The sequence below is a fragment of the Gavia stellata genome, chromosome 29 (genome assembly GCF_030936135.1).
Source record: "Gavia stellata isolate bGavSte3 chromosome 29, bGavSte3.hap2, whole genome shotgun sequence".
In the NCBI taxonomy this organism is placed as follows: domain Eukaryota; kingdom Metazoa; phylum Chordata; class Aves; order Gaviiformes; family Gaviidae; genus Gavia; species Gavia stellata.
In genome coordinates this window covers 7734856-7752842 of record NC_082622.1, presented here as the reverse complement: position 1 = coordinate 7752842, position 17987 = coordinate 7734856, and the positions used below count along the sequence as shown (strand labels likewise).

General features: G+C 48.3%; 1 protein-coding gene across 1 annotated transcript in view; it reads right to left on the bottom strand.

The window, feature by feature from the left end:
- The window catches only part of SCMH1 (Scm polycomb group protein homolog 1), a 64426-nt gene that overhangs the window by 24644 nt on the left and 21795 nt on the right, over window positions 1-17987 (bottom strand). The window contains exons 7-8 of the mRNA XM_009811712.2: window positions 14952-15040; window positions 13721-13964 (exon numbers count right to left, since the gene is read on the bottom strand). Of these exons, the coding sequence (XP_009810014.2) occupies window positions 13721-13964; window positions 14952-15040 (333 nt within the window). The remainder of the gene's footprint in view (window positions 1-13720; window positions 13965-14951; window positions 15041-17987) is intronic.

Sequence of the window (17987 nt, the reverse complement as noted above, 5' to 3'; positions counted from 1 at the left end):
GTAAGATGTGAAACCTTCAAACCTCTGTGATTCTTCCCAAAGCAGAGACTGTCATCGCTGGCCACCACAAGCACAACTGGGACCTAAATACGGGCTCTGGGAAGGCTCAAGATTTGGTACAACCTGAGCTCTCAGCAGGCTAGGCAGACAGCGGAGAAAAGGTCATAGTGGAGGTGGGAGACATGGGATCCTTGCAACGACAGGGATTAAGAACAATCCTCCAAATCCTGGAATTTAAAAGTCAGAATGCAATTATTCTGATAATTCATTATTTCCTGCAGGGATTCCTGCTCTCCAGCCTAAAACGTCTGCTTGAGCTAAGGCTGAGAGGTCAGAGGATATATCTAATACAATAATAGAGCAAGAGGATCCAAAGCGCTGCATGATTCAGCATGCTTGAGATGTTCTCATGATCAGTTGTCTTAACTCCCAAAGATGCATATGCTTTTTACACAAGATTTGTCTAGTTTCAGGTTTTGACTGCTGAAACTTGCTGTTGCCTTTGCTGGAAGCATGAGGTGCTTTATTCACTGATCCCCTCCCAGACTTCACTGGCCAGTGGTTACACAGCAGCACACACAAAAATGCAAAACCACAGCCCCTAAAACTATCTCTGTCCTGCTCATCCTGATGATCGGGTTGCATTTTAATGTCCATTTTTGGGCAGGACATCTATAGGCACAAGAAGAAGAACGGTTACTTACAACTAAAGCAATGCCTTATGCATTTGTTGAACTTGAGAAAGGCTCTGAACATTCATCATGAGTGTCCCATTTCTTAAAGGCTTAGAAATCTGCATGGTCTGGAGCAGTAATTTTCTTATTTTAATTGTTTGCATGCGCTTGGATGAGCTCTGTGCACTGCAGACGCCACTGTACATCCCACTGGCACAAGCTGTGGCATTTTTATGGTTGTTTTATTTTTGTAAATAAAACAACTAAAAAAAAGTCTCAAGAGCCACAGTGATACCAGCAACTGCTATTTGGTTTTTGCACAAGTCTTACATTTACAGCTCTCAAGGCAGCATTCCTGTGTGCCCTAAACCATATTGGTAATTACACTCAGCACTTTCTGAAGGCAGTGCAGCCAGGGATCTTAAAAACCTTCCCAGGCGTTCACTGCACCTTGCAACACATCTCAGGGATGCTGGGCAGCACACTGACAGCCGGAGGTTTAGTGACTTGCCTGAAGTGCCAGACCAATAACAGTATTGCAAAACGTCCCAAGTGTCCTATATCTAATTATAACTACATACAGATATGTGAAAAAGAACAACTGAAGACTGCAGTCAGCACTACCGGAGCTGAAGACCACAAAAACCCTATTCTGGACCTGCAGGGTCTGCTTGCATGAATCAAACACCAGAAGTCACAACCCAAAGATACCTCTCCATCACCAAGGCTGCCCTTCTGTGCATCACCATCTGCCCCATTCACCCAGTCATTTGCTAAACCCAAGTAGCTAAGCACAAAGTGCATCTGTCTAAAACATTTTCCGAAACAAAATTGAGGCTTTATCCAGTAACACGGCCCCTGAGAGGAATCTGACCTACTTGGGCAGTGTCAATACAGCTTCTATAACAGACACTCAGCCTTGTGAACCTGGAAGGGTCTGGACTGGTCAATGACCACGTGGACGGATGTGACACAGCCTATCTGCCTTTCCACGAAGTCTCTGAGATTCTCACCAAAGGCTTTTATAAAAACTAAAGAGCCATGGGATAAGAGGAAAAGTTTCTATAGGGATAAATCAAGGGTTAGAAGAGGTAGGTGCAAACAGTCATTCTTGCGGAGCAGAGGGATCTATGTGGAGGACACAGGGATCTGCACCGGCATCTGCACTGCTCAACATATTCATGAGTGACCTGGTGAGGGGATAAGCACGGTGAGAAAGGTTTCTAATGATTCACACTTCCCAGGGCCGGCAGGATGGTGGCAGCCTGTGAGCAGCTCCAGAGAGAAGCTAGAAGACTGAGTTTCCGGGCAAGAAAACAGCAGGTGACCGTCACACCGATAAATATAAAGCAATGAGTGTGGAGAAAACCAGTCCTACCTTCAGAAGCAAAATGATGGGCTCTGAGCTGCCTGGTGCTCCTTCAGGAGGGAGAACTTGGGCTGTAACATTCACCGCACAAGAACATCAGGTCAAAGCACAGTAGTGGTCAGAAAGAGCCAGGGAAAAAGATTTCACTTTGGAAAAATGAGAGATCAGGACATTGGACGTCACGGTAGAAACCAACTGAATAGAAATCCTCATTACACTGGTTAAAAATCGAGCAAAAAGCCCCCAAACCTGCAGCTGATCCCTGGATTCTTGTTTCCACAGAGTTCCAGCCTTTCCAGGGATATCTTCAGCCAGGCCTAAGCTCTGCCTTGCCCTGCTGCATGCCGAGAGCCACCCTGAGCCTGCCCTTCACTGATCCTATTAAGAAAACTCTTTGATCAGATTGAGCATTTTTAAAGAGTTCCTTCACACTGCTTTGACTCTTCTGCTTAGCATACAATGTACAATATCTTCTAATGTTTTTAACCAGTTTCCATCATCATTTCAGAAGCCGTAACTCTTATTACTACTTAGCAGTTATTGACGCTTTTCAGAATATAAACATACGTGTGCAGATATTCCTCAATGCAGGGGCAAAGTGCTTTGAGACCCGGCACAACAAGTGTTACGGACGTGCAACATAATAGACTTATTCATCAAAATGCCCTGGGGGTCAGCAGACTCCCCATTCTGCTGATGGCAAAATAAACAGAGATAAGTGACTGGCTCATGATCAGAGACAAAGACAGTGACAATGCTCTGAACAGCAAGGATGTCCAAATCGTTGTCCTCAGCAAAAATTATTTTCAGTTTAGTGCTGAGCACACAGATATACTTCGTTCCAAAACCCAGGTCTTAATTTCTTGCCCGTATGGGAAAGAAATTAACTGCTTTGTATCCACTGAGTAGCATTATCAAATGGATGGGTAAACTGAGTCATGCATCTTTTTTATAAAATAATGCAAAGGCTAGCATTTGGATAAGGGAAAAGGGCATCACTCCTGCCACCACTGGAGCCGCCAAGCAAGCTTCTCCCCGAATAGCAGCTCATAAGCTCCTCATCTCTCAGCACATCTGCTCTGGAACATATGCACAACCAGCCATAAACGTGTCACGCTGCTAATTATATGGCTGGAGCTTGGAGGAGCAGAACATTCCTGCTTCTTCAGCCCCTCTTTTCCCAGCCATCCCCTCTTCCAGCTCCCAGAAGGCAAAGGAAAGCAGCAGAAAGACCATGCTGGGAATGGACCTGGAACAGGCATTTACACCGCAGAGAAAAATGGCAGTTTTGGACAGTGGGGCTGGTTCAAGGGATTTGGCGTGCAGATCTGGATTGCACAGGAAGCCCTCAACAGAATTACAGCCCACAGTGCAACAGCACTGTTATTTATTCTCTACAGAGTATCCTCATCACCCTTAGAGAAATACTCGCTTGTATGAGCCAGTGTCCAGCAATCTTTGCAGCCTATTTTTACAAAGCTGGTAGCTTTGGCTTGCACTCTTTGTGCCAGCATCATTTTTTATTTCTCCAGTGCTCAGACAACTTAACTCTAGGTCCACTTCTGCAAGGCCAGTTAGATGCTCCTTTGCAGGCGCAGCTGAGAGCACAGGGGCCACCAGCTCCCTCAGCCTGCCTGGAGCACAGTTCCTTCTCCTACCCCAGCTACCAGGTCAGGCAACAAGGAACTGCAATGAGCCTACCAGAGCATATGGTTCAAATGCAGAGGACAAGCAAATGCCAACTTTGTCTACAATCACCCTCTTCACATCCCAAATTAGCAGTTTTCCTCCTGTCCCCATCCCACTACCTCTTATTCCAAATAAACTGGCTGCAACACAACCTGGGTTCTTGCTTGCTGTTACAACAGCTTAATTTTTGCAGTGGGCTGGAGAAGGTGAGACTAATAGGGGGATCACCCTTGCTGCAACACAACAAGCTGTTGTAACAGTGTGTTGTTTTAATCAGCTGTGAAGCAGCTATGGAATTAAAACAGAGAAATTTTGAACTACAAAAAGGACACGAGAACTGAGTTGGGCAGCTCAAGCGTAAGAAACACATCAGCGGAGTTGAACCTCAAGCTCCTGTCTGAGGGGATGCACTGGCAGGTGAAAGAAGACATATGGGGGCAATCAGGGAGCTGCAAGAGAAATGGCAATGCCGACATGTATTGGCAAAGTCAGAACAAAATCAAGTCAAAATCTGAACTTCAACACTCAAGCTTAATTTGATTACCCTAAAGCCAGGCTGAGATCGTCTCCCGCATGACAGCGCCCAGTGGACATATGGCGAGTACTCCAGCAGCAACTGCAAGAGCCCAGCTGATCAGTGAATGGTATGTAAGCAGAACTGGCACCTTTGGTGCTGACACAGACACCAACAACATAAATAAACTCATTTCTACACCTCAGAAAAACCATTGTACTGCAGCTCTTCCAGGCTTAGTGCTTCAGGAGAGGCAATCAGCAGAGCATGTACCCATAGAGGGCTGCAAAAAGCACCGGGGATGACTGACACAACTGGTCCATGTAGCAGTCCTCAAGAAAATCCCAGAGGCTTAGGAAGCAACCAACCTGCAGACTGGGTGAGACTTCAGCTTGTGCAAGCACGCCCAAGTCAACCTGAACTACACCTGCAGCAGGACAGAGGTCATTTGTTTCTTCACAGATTTACGGCCTGCGGGAAGTTTGCAATGGCATGGCTATACTGCTATTTATATCCAGCTAGCTCAGGGACATACATTCAGTAAAAATATGTGGCATGAGAGGCCACCACAGTCAATCTACTGACTGATCATGTCTTCTGCCCCTGGGAGTTAATTATCAGTGGGTTTCCAAAGCCCCATGTTGAGAATCAAAACGTTTCTGTATGCTTGTCATATTCAGGCTATTCAGGACTGTTCCTGGGGTTTCTGCTTGTTCTGATCTTCTTTGAAGCTCTTTTTTTAGCTTTGGCTTCCTGGTTAAATATTAGCAGAGCACCTTCAACATATCAGTGCACAAAGAACAAGGAGACTGCTGGGTGGGTGTGGTTTATTCCACATTTTGTTCTTTTTTAAAGCTGTTCAGAAGTTATAAAAATACCAAAGATCAAGAGGAGAACTGTGACAAGCCGCAAAAGGTCCGATCTTTATAACAAGTGGGGCTGTATGTTCAGTACAAAGTTCATAGATTCAATAAAAATGCATGCCGTGGCAACATATACTTGTTCACCAAAGCCAGGGTCAGAGCTGGGCTCAACAGCATTTACTTGCCCTCTCCAAAAAACAGGGAGGAAACAAAAAAATGAAGAAACTACCCAGTAGGTCATGAGAAGATGAGGCAATGTTCTTGCTCCCACAGAGTCACTGTGAAAAATCCCACCAAAAATGGGCCCATTTCTCCCATATGCGCATACGCTGCTCCAGTCACAACCACCCCATTAACCGTGCGCAGTCTTTACAGACCTTTGTGAGAAAAGTCTGGTCGATGATTCTGGTTTCTCTGGCACTTGCCCACAGCAGAAGTGGCAGCCCTAGGAGGGACCAAGCTCCTGTCACCAACGGCTGGCATATGTGTCCTGGTGACAAGCAGAAACTAGGCGTGGAGCCCTAAATCCTCGATGCGAAGCTTCTTAGTACTAAGTGTTTAAAACACTTCATCTAGATGGGAAACTGTGCTCTCCCTGTGGCTCTCCTAAAGATATACAAGCTGTTACACTGAGCACACTTCAGACCTATTTAACTCTGCTTCCAAACCTGGCAGCAGAGGATGGTTAGGCAGAGACACCAGCCCTGCTTGTAACCAGCAGTTCAGGACATCCTGAGTCAGACACTTTTAGACCCCCAGAAATAAAAGTCCTGGACTGCTGCTCCTCCTTGAGTTTTCCAACTCCATCCTGAAAGCACTCAGACCTCCAGCCTACGCAAGCTCCATGCACAGCCTTGTACCACGTCCCATCAGCAGAGGCGTTGTTACTGGTCAGAGATCTTGCAGAAATGGAGTGGCGACCCCAGCGCTATTCACCCAAAGAGAGGAAGGTTTCAGCAGCGATGCTCCTGTAGAAATGTCCTGAAAAGACTCAGTAATGTCCTGAGACTTTGAAACCCTGTTTTTGGCCAGGAAGCAGGGTGGAAAAGGGAAGGAAGCATCCTGAATACAACCCAGGCTCTCCAGGTGATAAAATATTTTAGAATAAAATACATGAGGAAAAGTCAAGTTGGGAGGAAGGCGTAGACACTGATATTAAGGACAGGCTGGGGGACAGTGGAAACTCTGCCTTTCCCAGGTCAGCTCCTCTTCTCGGAGGCTCTTGCCAGCCCCAAGGCATCACACAGTAACATCAGGTCTCTGACATGCCAGGTTCACCACTCCCACTGAGCCACAGATTTGCCGTTTGCTGAACCACAGGCACCGTCAGCTTCCAAAGAGGTCAGGGGAGCAGCACACCCTCCTGCAGTGCTGCTCTTGTCCAAGCCCCAGACCTCCAAAGCCAATGCATATTCCAAGACACACATCCGAGCAGAGCCAGGATTACCACTAAGCACCTTGTCTCTGTGCTCCAAACAGCTCAAGAGTTTTTCCTGGGATCTTCTGATAGCAGTCTCAAAGGCAGCAACACCGAGGTACGACTGCTGCACGTGCATTAGACTTGCAGATAAAAGAGAAAATGCTGAACTTCTTTGTGTAACCTTCTCCTGCTGTCGGTACATAAGACTTAGATCTTATGTCCCAAATCCAGCCACCCCGACACAAATGTATGTCACCCAGCTTGATGTATGAGCTCCAAATCCCAACTCAGTCCTGAAGTGACAGTAATGAATATTTTTCCATCTCCTCCAAGCAGGAAAGCACAGGAGCTCAACCTGAGTGTTACCCTGCCAGCTACTCCTGATGAAGCACCTCCACCCACCGCTGTGTTCTCACCCCGTAGGAGGAAGAGAAACCAAGCAACATCAAAAATAAAGAAAAGTCATAAAATACACGTTACCTTTGCCCATGGGCAGAAAATCTAGCATCTGATCATCATCTTCATTTGAAGACACCAAGCACTTAACCAATAAATCACATGGCAGCAACAGTGGCGAGAGATGAAGAACTTCATGAACCTTCTATCCAGGGTCAGTATTTTGTGCCTCCGTTACCTCCTGGAGTTACTGCTCCTGGCACAGCACCCAGGCAGGGACAGGCCAGGCCCTGCAGGCATGCTCCGGTCTCTTCAGCAATACGGGCAGGCTGCGTAACACATGCAACAGACGGCGAGTCCAGGAGTGGATGTGAGCTCCACTTCAACATATCCCTATGGTAACTATCTAAAACTATTAACTTTTGCTTGCTTTGCAAGCAGAGGGAAAAGCTCTCAAGGCAGCCAAGCCCAGGGAGAGGGAGCAGTGTGCTGACAGCTCACAGCAGACCCGGGTGAAGGCAGTCAAGGCAAGTGCCTGCTCTTTAACCACGCCGAGCACCAGGGTCTCCAGTGCCCTCGCTGCAGCTCCCTGTCAGCCTCGGCACAGCGGCCAGGAGGACGTGCTCCGCATTAGCCCTCCCGACCGGGCTGGGCGCAGGACCTCTCTGCCAGCTGGGCTGGTGCCAAGGCAGCAACTCCCCTCCTCCAAATTCCAGCCTGGAGCTGCTTCCAGCTCTGCCCGCCCAGCCTTAACACTTTCACTGCTGCCCCTCTCCCACACTCAGCATGGCATCACCCCTCTCTCTGTTACAGAGGATCCAGAAGGGTGGAAAAGGGTGTAACGAACCCACCAGGGAACTCCAGAGGAACCCGGCATCAGCCGGAGGCATAGCCCAAACGGAGGAATGGCTTAAGGACCTTCTGAGTTACAGACTTTGATGGCAATACTTGTGACTGTGGGCAGGTTGCTGCAGGCCGCGTGTGTCCCTGCATCCTGGTTTTTAAGGTTAGAGTATTTCCCTGCCCTCCAGCAGTGATGGACTAAACATGGGCGACCAGACTTAAGGGACACTATTACAATGGAGAAATGTGTGTATGCATGTATGTGTGGGTAAGGTCCTAGAGCAGGCATGGATTAAATCTGGATTTCTCAGGACCTGGAAAATGAGCTGCAAGGAAGACTACCCCTGCCACAGCATCTTCCAGCTGCTGTACTGTTGGGATCATGCACAGAGCCACCAGTGCTCAGCTGTAAGCAGGGCTCCTGAGGGGTCCTGTAAACGTCTCACACTTTTTGAGGCAAACCACAGCTAAAGTTCCTGATACTGTAGCATAAACCCCAGAAAAAAGCATGCATTTCTTTGAAATTTAAAGGTAGTATGTAAAAAAAAGAGTTCTACATGCTTTCTGGTGTAAAGACCTAGACCTTGCAGAGAATCTCGAAGATTCTTGTGCCCACAATCAGCATGTATAGGCAGAAAGCCCTGATCCCGTCTGCTCAGTCCCTTTTTCCCAGCCTGTGTCCCTTTACCTGGCGTAGATAGACTCCTTGGTGCATGACCTCCTCGGGTGAAGAGCTCAGAGCTGGAAGCCGCCTCACAGAGGTACCTGACAAGACCCCAGTTTGGTTTCTCTTCCCTCAGGGGCTCCACCCCACAAACCACTTCAGAAGGGAAAATAACTTCTCACAGATGCTCTTCCAAAGTGGGTTTCCCTGACTACAAAGGACTGAACTTCCCTCTAGTCTGTGATCGGTTGTGAAAACCCAATTTTCCCATGGATAACAGAAGCAGATGCATCTCCTCTCTGCAAGGCCTCTGTTGACGGGGAATTTCCCTCATCCCACCTCCCTACTGAGGGCAGGTGGCTCCAGAAACTACAATCACTAACCAGCCTCTTACCTCTTTCTTCTTTCTTCTCCGTGATTTTTAGCACAGTCTTGTATTTCCCTCTTCAATCCATTTTGCCCTGAACTTTAGCAGCGGCACCTCCATTTGTGTATGTGTCCCTCTCACTCTCTTTCTCCCCAGACATGATTTAAAGTAAATAAGCAACAATCCTCATTCTTTAGGTCGATCCTAAGTATTGATTTTCTGTACTGCTTATAATGGAGAGGGACTCTCCAAAGCAGATTTCCAAACCCGTGCTCCACTTATGTCAGTGACCTGAGAACAGGATTGTTTCAGTCCTGTTTAAGAGCCATGAAAGCTTGAGGTGCTCTCAGACTCCCCAAGGAGCAGGAAGTTTAGAAGAAGTAAAATGCATGCAAAAAGGTTTTCAAAAGTACTGCACTGGTTTTGGCTGGGATAGAGTTAACTTTCTTTAATAATAGCTTGTATGGTGCTGTGTTTTGGATTTGTGACCAAAACAGTGTTGATAACACATGCATGATTTAGCTATTGTGAACCAGGCTTGCACAGCATCAAGGTCTTCTCTGTTTCTCATGGTGCCTGGCCAGCATGTAGGCTGGGGGTGCACAAGCAGCTGGAAGGGGGCACAGTCGTGACCGCTGACCCCAACTCCCCAAAGGCCTATTCCATACCATATGACACCGTGCTCAGCAAGAAAAGCTGGGGGAAAGACAGAGGAAGGGGGGACATCGGAGTTACAGTGTTTGTCTTCCCAAGTAACCGTTACATGTGATGGAGCCCTGCTTTTCTCGAGGTGGCTGAGCACCTGCCTGCTCATGGGAAGCAGTGAACAAATGCCTGGCTTTGCCTTGAGCATCCAGCTTTTGCTTTACCTATTAAACTGTCTATACCTCAACCCACCAGTTTTCACACTTTTACCCTTCTGATTCTCTGTCCCATCCTGCTGGGTGAGTGAGCAAGCAGCTGGGGGGTTCAGCTGCCCACCGGGGCTAACCCACAACAGCTGACTTACATATTTTACTCCTTCAATCTCTGCTTTCCTCCCAATTTACATTTCTACCTAACATTGCTACAGTGCACAGACTCGTACGCTGCTTATGTGCGTCACAACTTAATCTAAACCTTGAGGCTCTTAGCTTGAGAAGTATCAGCTACCTCCTGCACTGTATCTCCTACAATGTCAGTTGAGTCACAACATGACTCAAACGGAAAAGCACGCAGGCCTGGCAGATGTGGATAATTCCTTCCCTACCCAACACACCTTCAGGGTCTTCTGTTGAAAAAACCCATGATGTTAGTAATGTGCACACAGTGTATTTTGGCCTTGCTTTCATGTGCTGCAATATCTAAAGATGGGGAAACACCATTCTCCTATATTTTGCCCTAATTCTGAAACTCTGACCACACCATACAACAGGAAAGTCCAAAACCTTTGCAGTAAGTTTGGGTTTGATGCCCCATGCAACCTGAATTTAGCCGTTTTATGTATATGCGCTGTGATAGATTAATATTTCTCTATCAGTGTTTCTCTAGGATGACTGCTTTACTCAGTAAGAACAAATGTGCAAACAGCTCTTCTGGAAACAGTCAAAAAAAAAAGGTGATTTCTAGAACTCTGAAGTAAACCCACAAGTCATGAGCACCTCCTGTGCAAGGTAACTGCAGAAACTACTACCATTAGCACAGGCTGCCCTTCGAGCAGAGCTCAAAGCTGCCACCCAGCACTGAGTTTAATAGGAAGTCCACCTCACCTCACACTCCTAAAAGCCCAGGATATTTGTTTAAGGGTAAAAGAGTACATGTGTAAGAGGCATGAAAAGACATACAAGATGCTGTACTCTACATGTGAGGAGTGGAGTGGGGATTCCTGCCCAAGAGACAACCCCGGGAGTGCCCCGCTGGCATGGGTGGGAAGCCGGAAGAAGCTTGCTGCATCCCCACAGAAACCCACCTCCCTTTGGGACGGTCACGGGGACGCTGCCTTCCATGACCACTGCCAAGCTGGCGTGGAGTAGCTGAGGATGCACAGGACGAGCTCTGCCGCATTTCACCTTGCTCTGTAAGCCCAGCAGAGCCGACCTCCAACCCCAGCCCGCAGGCTGATGCGGAGCAGAGAGGATCAGAACTGACCGCATGTATAGGCGCCCCTGGGGTTACGTTTCCCCTGCAGTGAGGGTTTATTTGAACTCCCCAGCTCCATGCTGTGCTGCATCGAGAGAGGAGCTCCAGGAGATGCTGGGGAGCCTGCAGCCATCTGGCCACTGGCCGTGGCAGAGCTCTCCCAGCAGGCCACTGCACAGACAGCATATCCTGACAGCGATGTAATTACCAACCTGGTGCGCAGAGCTGTTCCTCCTCGCCGTTTGACCTCCCTTTCCTCTCTTCACACACGTGCCCTCCTGAAAGCTCCCCTCGGTGTGACTGGCTGGGCCCCAGCTCCACCAGCACCCTGCCCAGCTGCCCCAGCTAAGCAAACACTGGTGGGAGTGGGAGGCCCTGGAGCCGGAGAGGGGATGTGCCTGGGAGAAGCCCCGCACTCTTCCACCTCTGCTGGCAACCAGCAGAAGGGACAGATTAGAGCTGATTAAGTTACCAGCATTAAATAAACATGCCTGGCCTCTTTGAACTTCTGCTTCCCTTGAACATGAGCTCATTTCACAAGGCCTCTTTTCGCTCAGCCCCAGGAAGCCATCAGTCTCGATGGAGTTAACTCTTTGCAGGACTTCTCAGCTCCCCCAAGCATTTCACCCTGCCCGTACACATCAGCTCCGGACAAAACAGTCAGTCCGGTATGTGAGCAGAGCCTGGTATAACCACGGTTAGCACTGACCTCCTGCACCTCTCCCTGATTTAAGGGGAATTCCCACCAGGAAAGGGAACCTCCCCGACTCCACCGCGTGGTCCTGCAGGCTCCAGGCTGGCACAGAGGGAAGCGTTATTGGACCTGAAGGGAAGGGGGATCCCTCTGTGGTGAAGCATCCTCAACCTTGCCAAGAGCAGCACTCTCATGTCCTGGAGGAGTGTGCTCAACCCTCCTCCAAAGCAGGGCTGAGGAGTAAAGGAAGAAGGGAGGAATTTAATTACAGATGAGGAAAGTTCCCAGCACTCCCTTCTTTTGGTTTAATCCCACGAAGTGGAAATTGGAAAGTCTGGGGCAGGAAAGGGAGGGGGTAGCCACAGAGAGGAAAGTAAAATACCACAAAAGACAAGGCTGATCCCGACTCCACGGCATTTTTGCATGGCTTGTGCAACCTCTGCCAACCCCCGCTCTTGCTCCAGTACTTGAAAAACACAGCAAAGAGAGCAGAAATCTGCCTGAGAGCAAGGGCTACCTCTGCCTTGGAGGGGGGAGATGTGACTTTTGGGTTTCACTTTTTTTGTACCCGAGCGGGAACTGCAGAGTCGCTGCCAACGGAGCCAATGCAAGAGGGAGAGCCTGTTACTGCTGCCTGCCAAGTGGGGAAGCAAAAGCTTCTCAAGATGGCTCCAAATTACCACAGTGTCGCCCCCGTGATGGGGCATTACTTCTGGATGCTCTGCTCGCTCACAGCTTCAGCCCCTGGCACAGGGAGGCTGGAGAGGAACAGATCTGCCTGCACCAGGCACCATGGGTCAGATGGGGCTTCACATTTCTCCTGGGAAGGTGGCTTCCACCTTGCTCCTGAAACCCCAGTTTACTGCCAGGAAAGCTCCCAAACAACACAAACATGTTTTTAGCCACTCGTGCAGTACCTCAGAAGCACCTCGGAGACACCGGGCAAGAGCCCCTGACTCCAGGGCACTGCTGGAGAGGTCAATCACCAGCTGGGAGGTCCCCAGCAGCTCTGCAGAGCCTGCAGGGCGGCAGCGGGCAGGACGCAAACAAATAGCAGGAAGCAAGGGATGCACATCAAGGCCGAATGCAGAAATCCAAGATAAACAGCAACAGTGACTTTCAGTTCCCAACCATAACAGGATTCATCTCTACCCGAGGGGAGCCCACAGCTTGGCTTGCACACAGGCCATGCGAGACCACCTCAGGCAATCCACCCCAACACCAACCTTGCAGCATAGGGTACAGAAATGTCTCACATCAAGGGATGGCAAGAAAGCAGCAGCCTCACGGGTTAGCACAAGCTGACCCTGGATTTTCAAGAAGAACAGTCTCATCAGAGAAATGCCTCTCCTAAGTAATCCTTCTGCCCTGATAGAGAGGTTGCTATCCTGCTTCTCATTTCATTGACAGGCACGTGCTGGACTTGCCAGCCAGCAAATGCCAGAGGGCCATGCATGAGGACAATGACAGCTCCCCTGGTCCTAAACACAACTGGAATGCTAGCATGCTAGAGACACATCTGAAAATCTTAACAGCCAATGCTCGGACCTTTGCAAGGCAGCAAGTTCCCCAATACCATTCCTAACCAACAATCATGGCTCAAGGAACAAGGCAGGTACGACCTGATTCAGACCTGCTTTTTCCATGTTCACAGCAGAGATCACAGCATAAGGCAGAGCAAGATAACTGTCAGAAGCACAAACAGGCGCAGTCCTGCAACTTAGTAGTTCTCATTATTCCCTTATTATAGCCACAAATAGCCCAGTCCTGCTGTGAAAAAGTCACTAGGAATGCATTCCAGAGATGCAGGAAAGACTCCAAAGAAATTCCTGAGGAGGAGCAAACCTCAGCAACGTTGTACAGCACCATCATCCCTCCAGAGAGCTGTCATCCTGCCCATCTTTACGGATGGCTGTTCCTTAGCACCTTGACGCCAGGCTGTTACACTGCTCATATGTATAATCATCTCTACCTTTACCACGCATGAAACAGCAGTAAGAAAACCAGACAGGGCACCCAGATGTCCTTGCTGCTAGCCTCTGCCTGTATTGCTGGTCTTTGAGAGCTGAGTGGAAGAGGAAGACAGCTAAGCAACAACGTGGGCCTTACCTTTTGTTCCAGGGGGCTGCAGATTATCTCCAGTCAGCGAGCACCAGCCTACGGGAAAGATGTCCCGGGAATCATATCGGCACCAGTAATCGAAGGCACCTCTCCAGCCATCAAATGTTATGAGGACCTCAGAACCTCTCACCTCCCCAATGGTGGCCGGGCAGATGAAGTGAGGGTTCTTCCTGTCCACTGCCTCCAGCTTCATACCTGTCTTGAAGAAGTTTTGGGATGGAGATGGTGGTTCCTACAAGGAGAAGTTGAAAATGTGCTCAAAGAGGATATGCCAGTGCCTCCCTAGACTAGAGCTGTCCCCTCCATCAGCAAACTCACCTCCACAAGCAGATGAAGAAGGGAGCTAGGGGCTGGATTTGAACCCCAATTAGGTGTGCACGCACTGGCCTAGCTACGCAACCACATGCCCTTTAAGTCAAGAGGCAATGAAGTCTGCTACTGACTTCTCTGCCATCACCCGGCTGCTGGACCACATCCAGACAGCACTACATTAACACTGCACCCTGCGACAAGTCTGTCATGCAACACAGGCAGAAAATAAAGCTCCAAAGAAAAAAGCCTCTGTGGGATACTCTCATCTTGTTATCTCTGAGCAGGAAAACCTGAGATATGACAGTCTCTCTCCATCGTTCTTCCCCCACCTTCAGCTTTGCTAGAGATGAGAGAGGTCTGCCATCCATCTTTATCTGGGGCTTACTCTTCCTAGGCTTTTCTACTTGAGATACACTAAAGCCACACCAACCATTCCATACCACAGCACACACCTCTAGACTGGCTTCTGTCTCTCTGACTTCACTAAGGGTATGAGAATACAAACTACAAAATCATACTTGCAGTGTTGCCTCACAGCAATATTTGCACTCCTTGCAAGCTCTGGTAACATTAAAAAGTTTCAGAGAGGTGCTGACTTTCATATATTGCATTCCTGACTTTGAGTAGCACCTGCAGCCCAAGTGAAAAACAAGCACATCTCCCAAGCCCAAGCATTGAAATCCAAGCCACTTTCTTAGTAGACCTCTGTCTGCATCTCGACACTGCTACAACACAGCAGCAGAGGATATGGATCTGTCCTAGAGAAGCAGCACCATGGCAAAGCTGGGCAATGTTCATCTCCTCTGGGATCAGCAGATCTCACACGAGACACCAGCTGTGATTTTGGTGCTCTGCAGTAAAGAGGACACGCCAGAAGGATGTCTTCACAAAGAGTGCAGTAAAATACCTTGTGAAAAATCCGGACAGGAGCCATCTCTGCTCCATTCAAAGTCTTCAGAAGGAACATGGGCCAAGAGGAGGCATTCAGCCGAAAGCCTGCAGAGAAGGAAGCAGAGATGGAGACTTTAAGCCTGTGTGGGGCCACTGGATCCGGCAGCACATGCCCGCTGTGATGGAAACTTTGCAGCAGGCACACATTGTGATCCCACTCCACCCTCCTCCTCACGCTGGAGAGTCAGGTTTGACCTTTTCCAGATACTCTGAACGCAAAACATTATGTTGTTGAAAAGGAACATCTGGAAATGGATGTTTGACTGCACTATTCACTTATCATAACAAAAGTCTGTACATTTGACCATACAGGCAGAGCACTTTGTGCAGCGCTAATGCTGGCAGCTTCAGTGGTCCTGCTAAAGGGGAGACATGAATCAGCAAGTGCACACTCAGGCTATGAAATTTCTTCCTCAATAGGGAATCTCAGCTTCTGGGTGGCCTCCTCCACCTTTTAGAGTGAGCTGCAGGCAAGCTAACCTGAAGAAATAAAGAGGCTGTGACTTGGCTGGAAAACTGATTTAACCATTACAGGAAAGGATGGCAGGTTTTGGCTCCACATCTTCTGTGAAAAAAAGTAGAGAAATAACAGGAAAGGCTTATGGGAAGAAAAAAGCAAATTCACACGCTCTGAGTCACTGCATACGACTGCACAACTGACAAAAGACTCCAGATATCACAAAACACCATCTTTGCTAAATGTGCATCTTCCTGTACAGGCAATTTCTGCTGCTCAGCTGAACACAGCACTGCACTTTCTGTGTCTGCGGTGTTTTGAAGGTAACCCTGGGACTGCACCTAGATGGAGAGCATCCCATGATGATTAATATGGCAAAGTTTTGCCAGGGCCGAAATGCCAGTACTCAACCAGCTCAGTACACGCCACCCTGCCAGCCCTCCAACTTCGTCAAAGCAGCCTAGAAACTGAACAAGCTAGTCACAAACCTCAGGGGGTGGGAGAGCTAAACTCCCAGAGGGGCAAAGATAACCTTTGATGTGAATTATCTACGTAAAGAAGGGGAGCAGCAGCAGATGTCTACAAACGGAAAATGCTACAAGGAGCACAGAAAATCCTTGTCGTGTTTTCTGGACTCTTGCACTCTGCAGGCAGAAAAGGACAACTGCAGAGCTAGCTTTTTGTTACCTGTCTTTATGCGGGGTGCAAGAGAATCACTCTTGTCTGGCCCAAGGTTAAGCAGCCAATACAGATCAGAGCTGGGCTCAGAGACTTCTTCCAGACTACGAACCCTCTCCTCTGGCACTGTCAGAAATGAGTTTTGCTCTGCAACTCGATTACATTTATTGCCATCTGCTGGCAAAACCCAGACAAGGCACAGGAGGAACCCATCTCTGCCAGCGAGGACAGGTACCCATGCCTCCTGGGCAGGCTGCACCGGAGCTGTGAGCTGCACCCTGGGACCAGGGTTTCAAAGAGATGTCTGCAAATGGACAGCAGCATGCATGAAAGTAAGATAAAAACTGGCAGCTCTAATGTTAATAGCTGCAGCAGGTTTTGTCTGTAACAATTATGAAGGGAAAGGGTATAATTAGACTTGCATACACACAGCTTTGTGTGGTGTGATGTGCCAAAACATGCACCTGCTGATGTTTCTTCCTTCTTCAGAAAGGTCAGTCCCAAGCGTCCCATTGCAATTTAGACTGTACTTCCACCAAAGCTCACAAATGGTGCTCCAGGAAAAAAACACGAGTAAAAATATTCCTAACTCAAGGTATCCTATTGAAGGTTTCTTACATCACTATAGATCAGCTTGATATTATTTGAGGATGTGCTATTTGAGAGAGAGATTTATGAAGACACTTCAAAAATAATGGGCAGCAGAATGCAAAAAGAGGTTAATCTTGCTGCTTAATCAGGAAAGAACCAGCAAATCAGCTCATCATTTGTCCAGTGTCAAAAAAAAAAGATAAAAAGATGTGTGTTTAACTGAAGACAAGACTGGAAGAAGTGTTGGACTATCTAGGTTATTTATAAAGCTGTAGCCAAGCAAAATTAAATAAATAAACAGATGAAATATCGCAAGCATCCCTTCACATGAGACAGGACTTAAATCACTGGGAATCTTTTCAGACATTATGTTTCCCCATCAGATGGTCTCCAGCTAACCTGCTATTGCCCCAAAGACACTTGGGCACAAATACTCTTAGACAGCACGAATGAAAATTCAAATGTTTTTGAAATCACAGTGTCAGGATTAGCAATGATACAGCAGATGCCCCAGCCTTAATTGCTCTCTTGGTTATTCTCTACATCAAGATTTACAGATCCCCAGCACAGCACCTCCACCCAGACACCAGTACCGTGCTTGGCTCGAAGGCGGAGTGCAGGGGAAAGCACTGACAGATGGCAACCGTTGCATGTCAAGCACACCTTTGAGATGACAGCTCTTGCAAGCAGGATCAGAAGCCTAAAGCAAAGGGCAATGGCCAGAGATCAAGCCATTGCTACAGCTATGGGCCAACAGTGCCTGTGTGACTGTGTGGTGTCTCCCAGAAAAAAAGAACCTGGATTCGTTCTGTCCTTGTACAGACAATCACCCAGGAAAGGCCATCACAGTTGCTCTGCCTTCAATGCTACCGCCCATACCCCTGCGTCACCAGGACTTTGGGGTGCCCCTTGATTGCCTGTGCGTCCTCTGGGAAACGGAGTGGCTCTGGCATTCTTTCACATGAGTGGGTGGAAAATGTGTTTTTCCTTTGGGGTACACAGGGAGAATTTCAGAAGATGTGAGAGCATGGTTAGCACGTGCTAATTCTGAGCTTGAGCTGCAAAGAGTGCAAGCAGCACACCGAGGTGCAAAGAGCTCTTTCATCTACACTCTAAAGCATCTCCCTATCCATGCCACGATGTCGATGTGGAAATACAGACCTGGTGTGGGATACATCTGTTTAACAGCCCAAGCTAACTGGGCTGGTATATATCACAGTGGTAGGCAGGGGCAGTCCATGGGTCTCTGTCCCAGGCACAGAAATA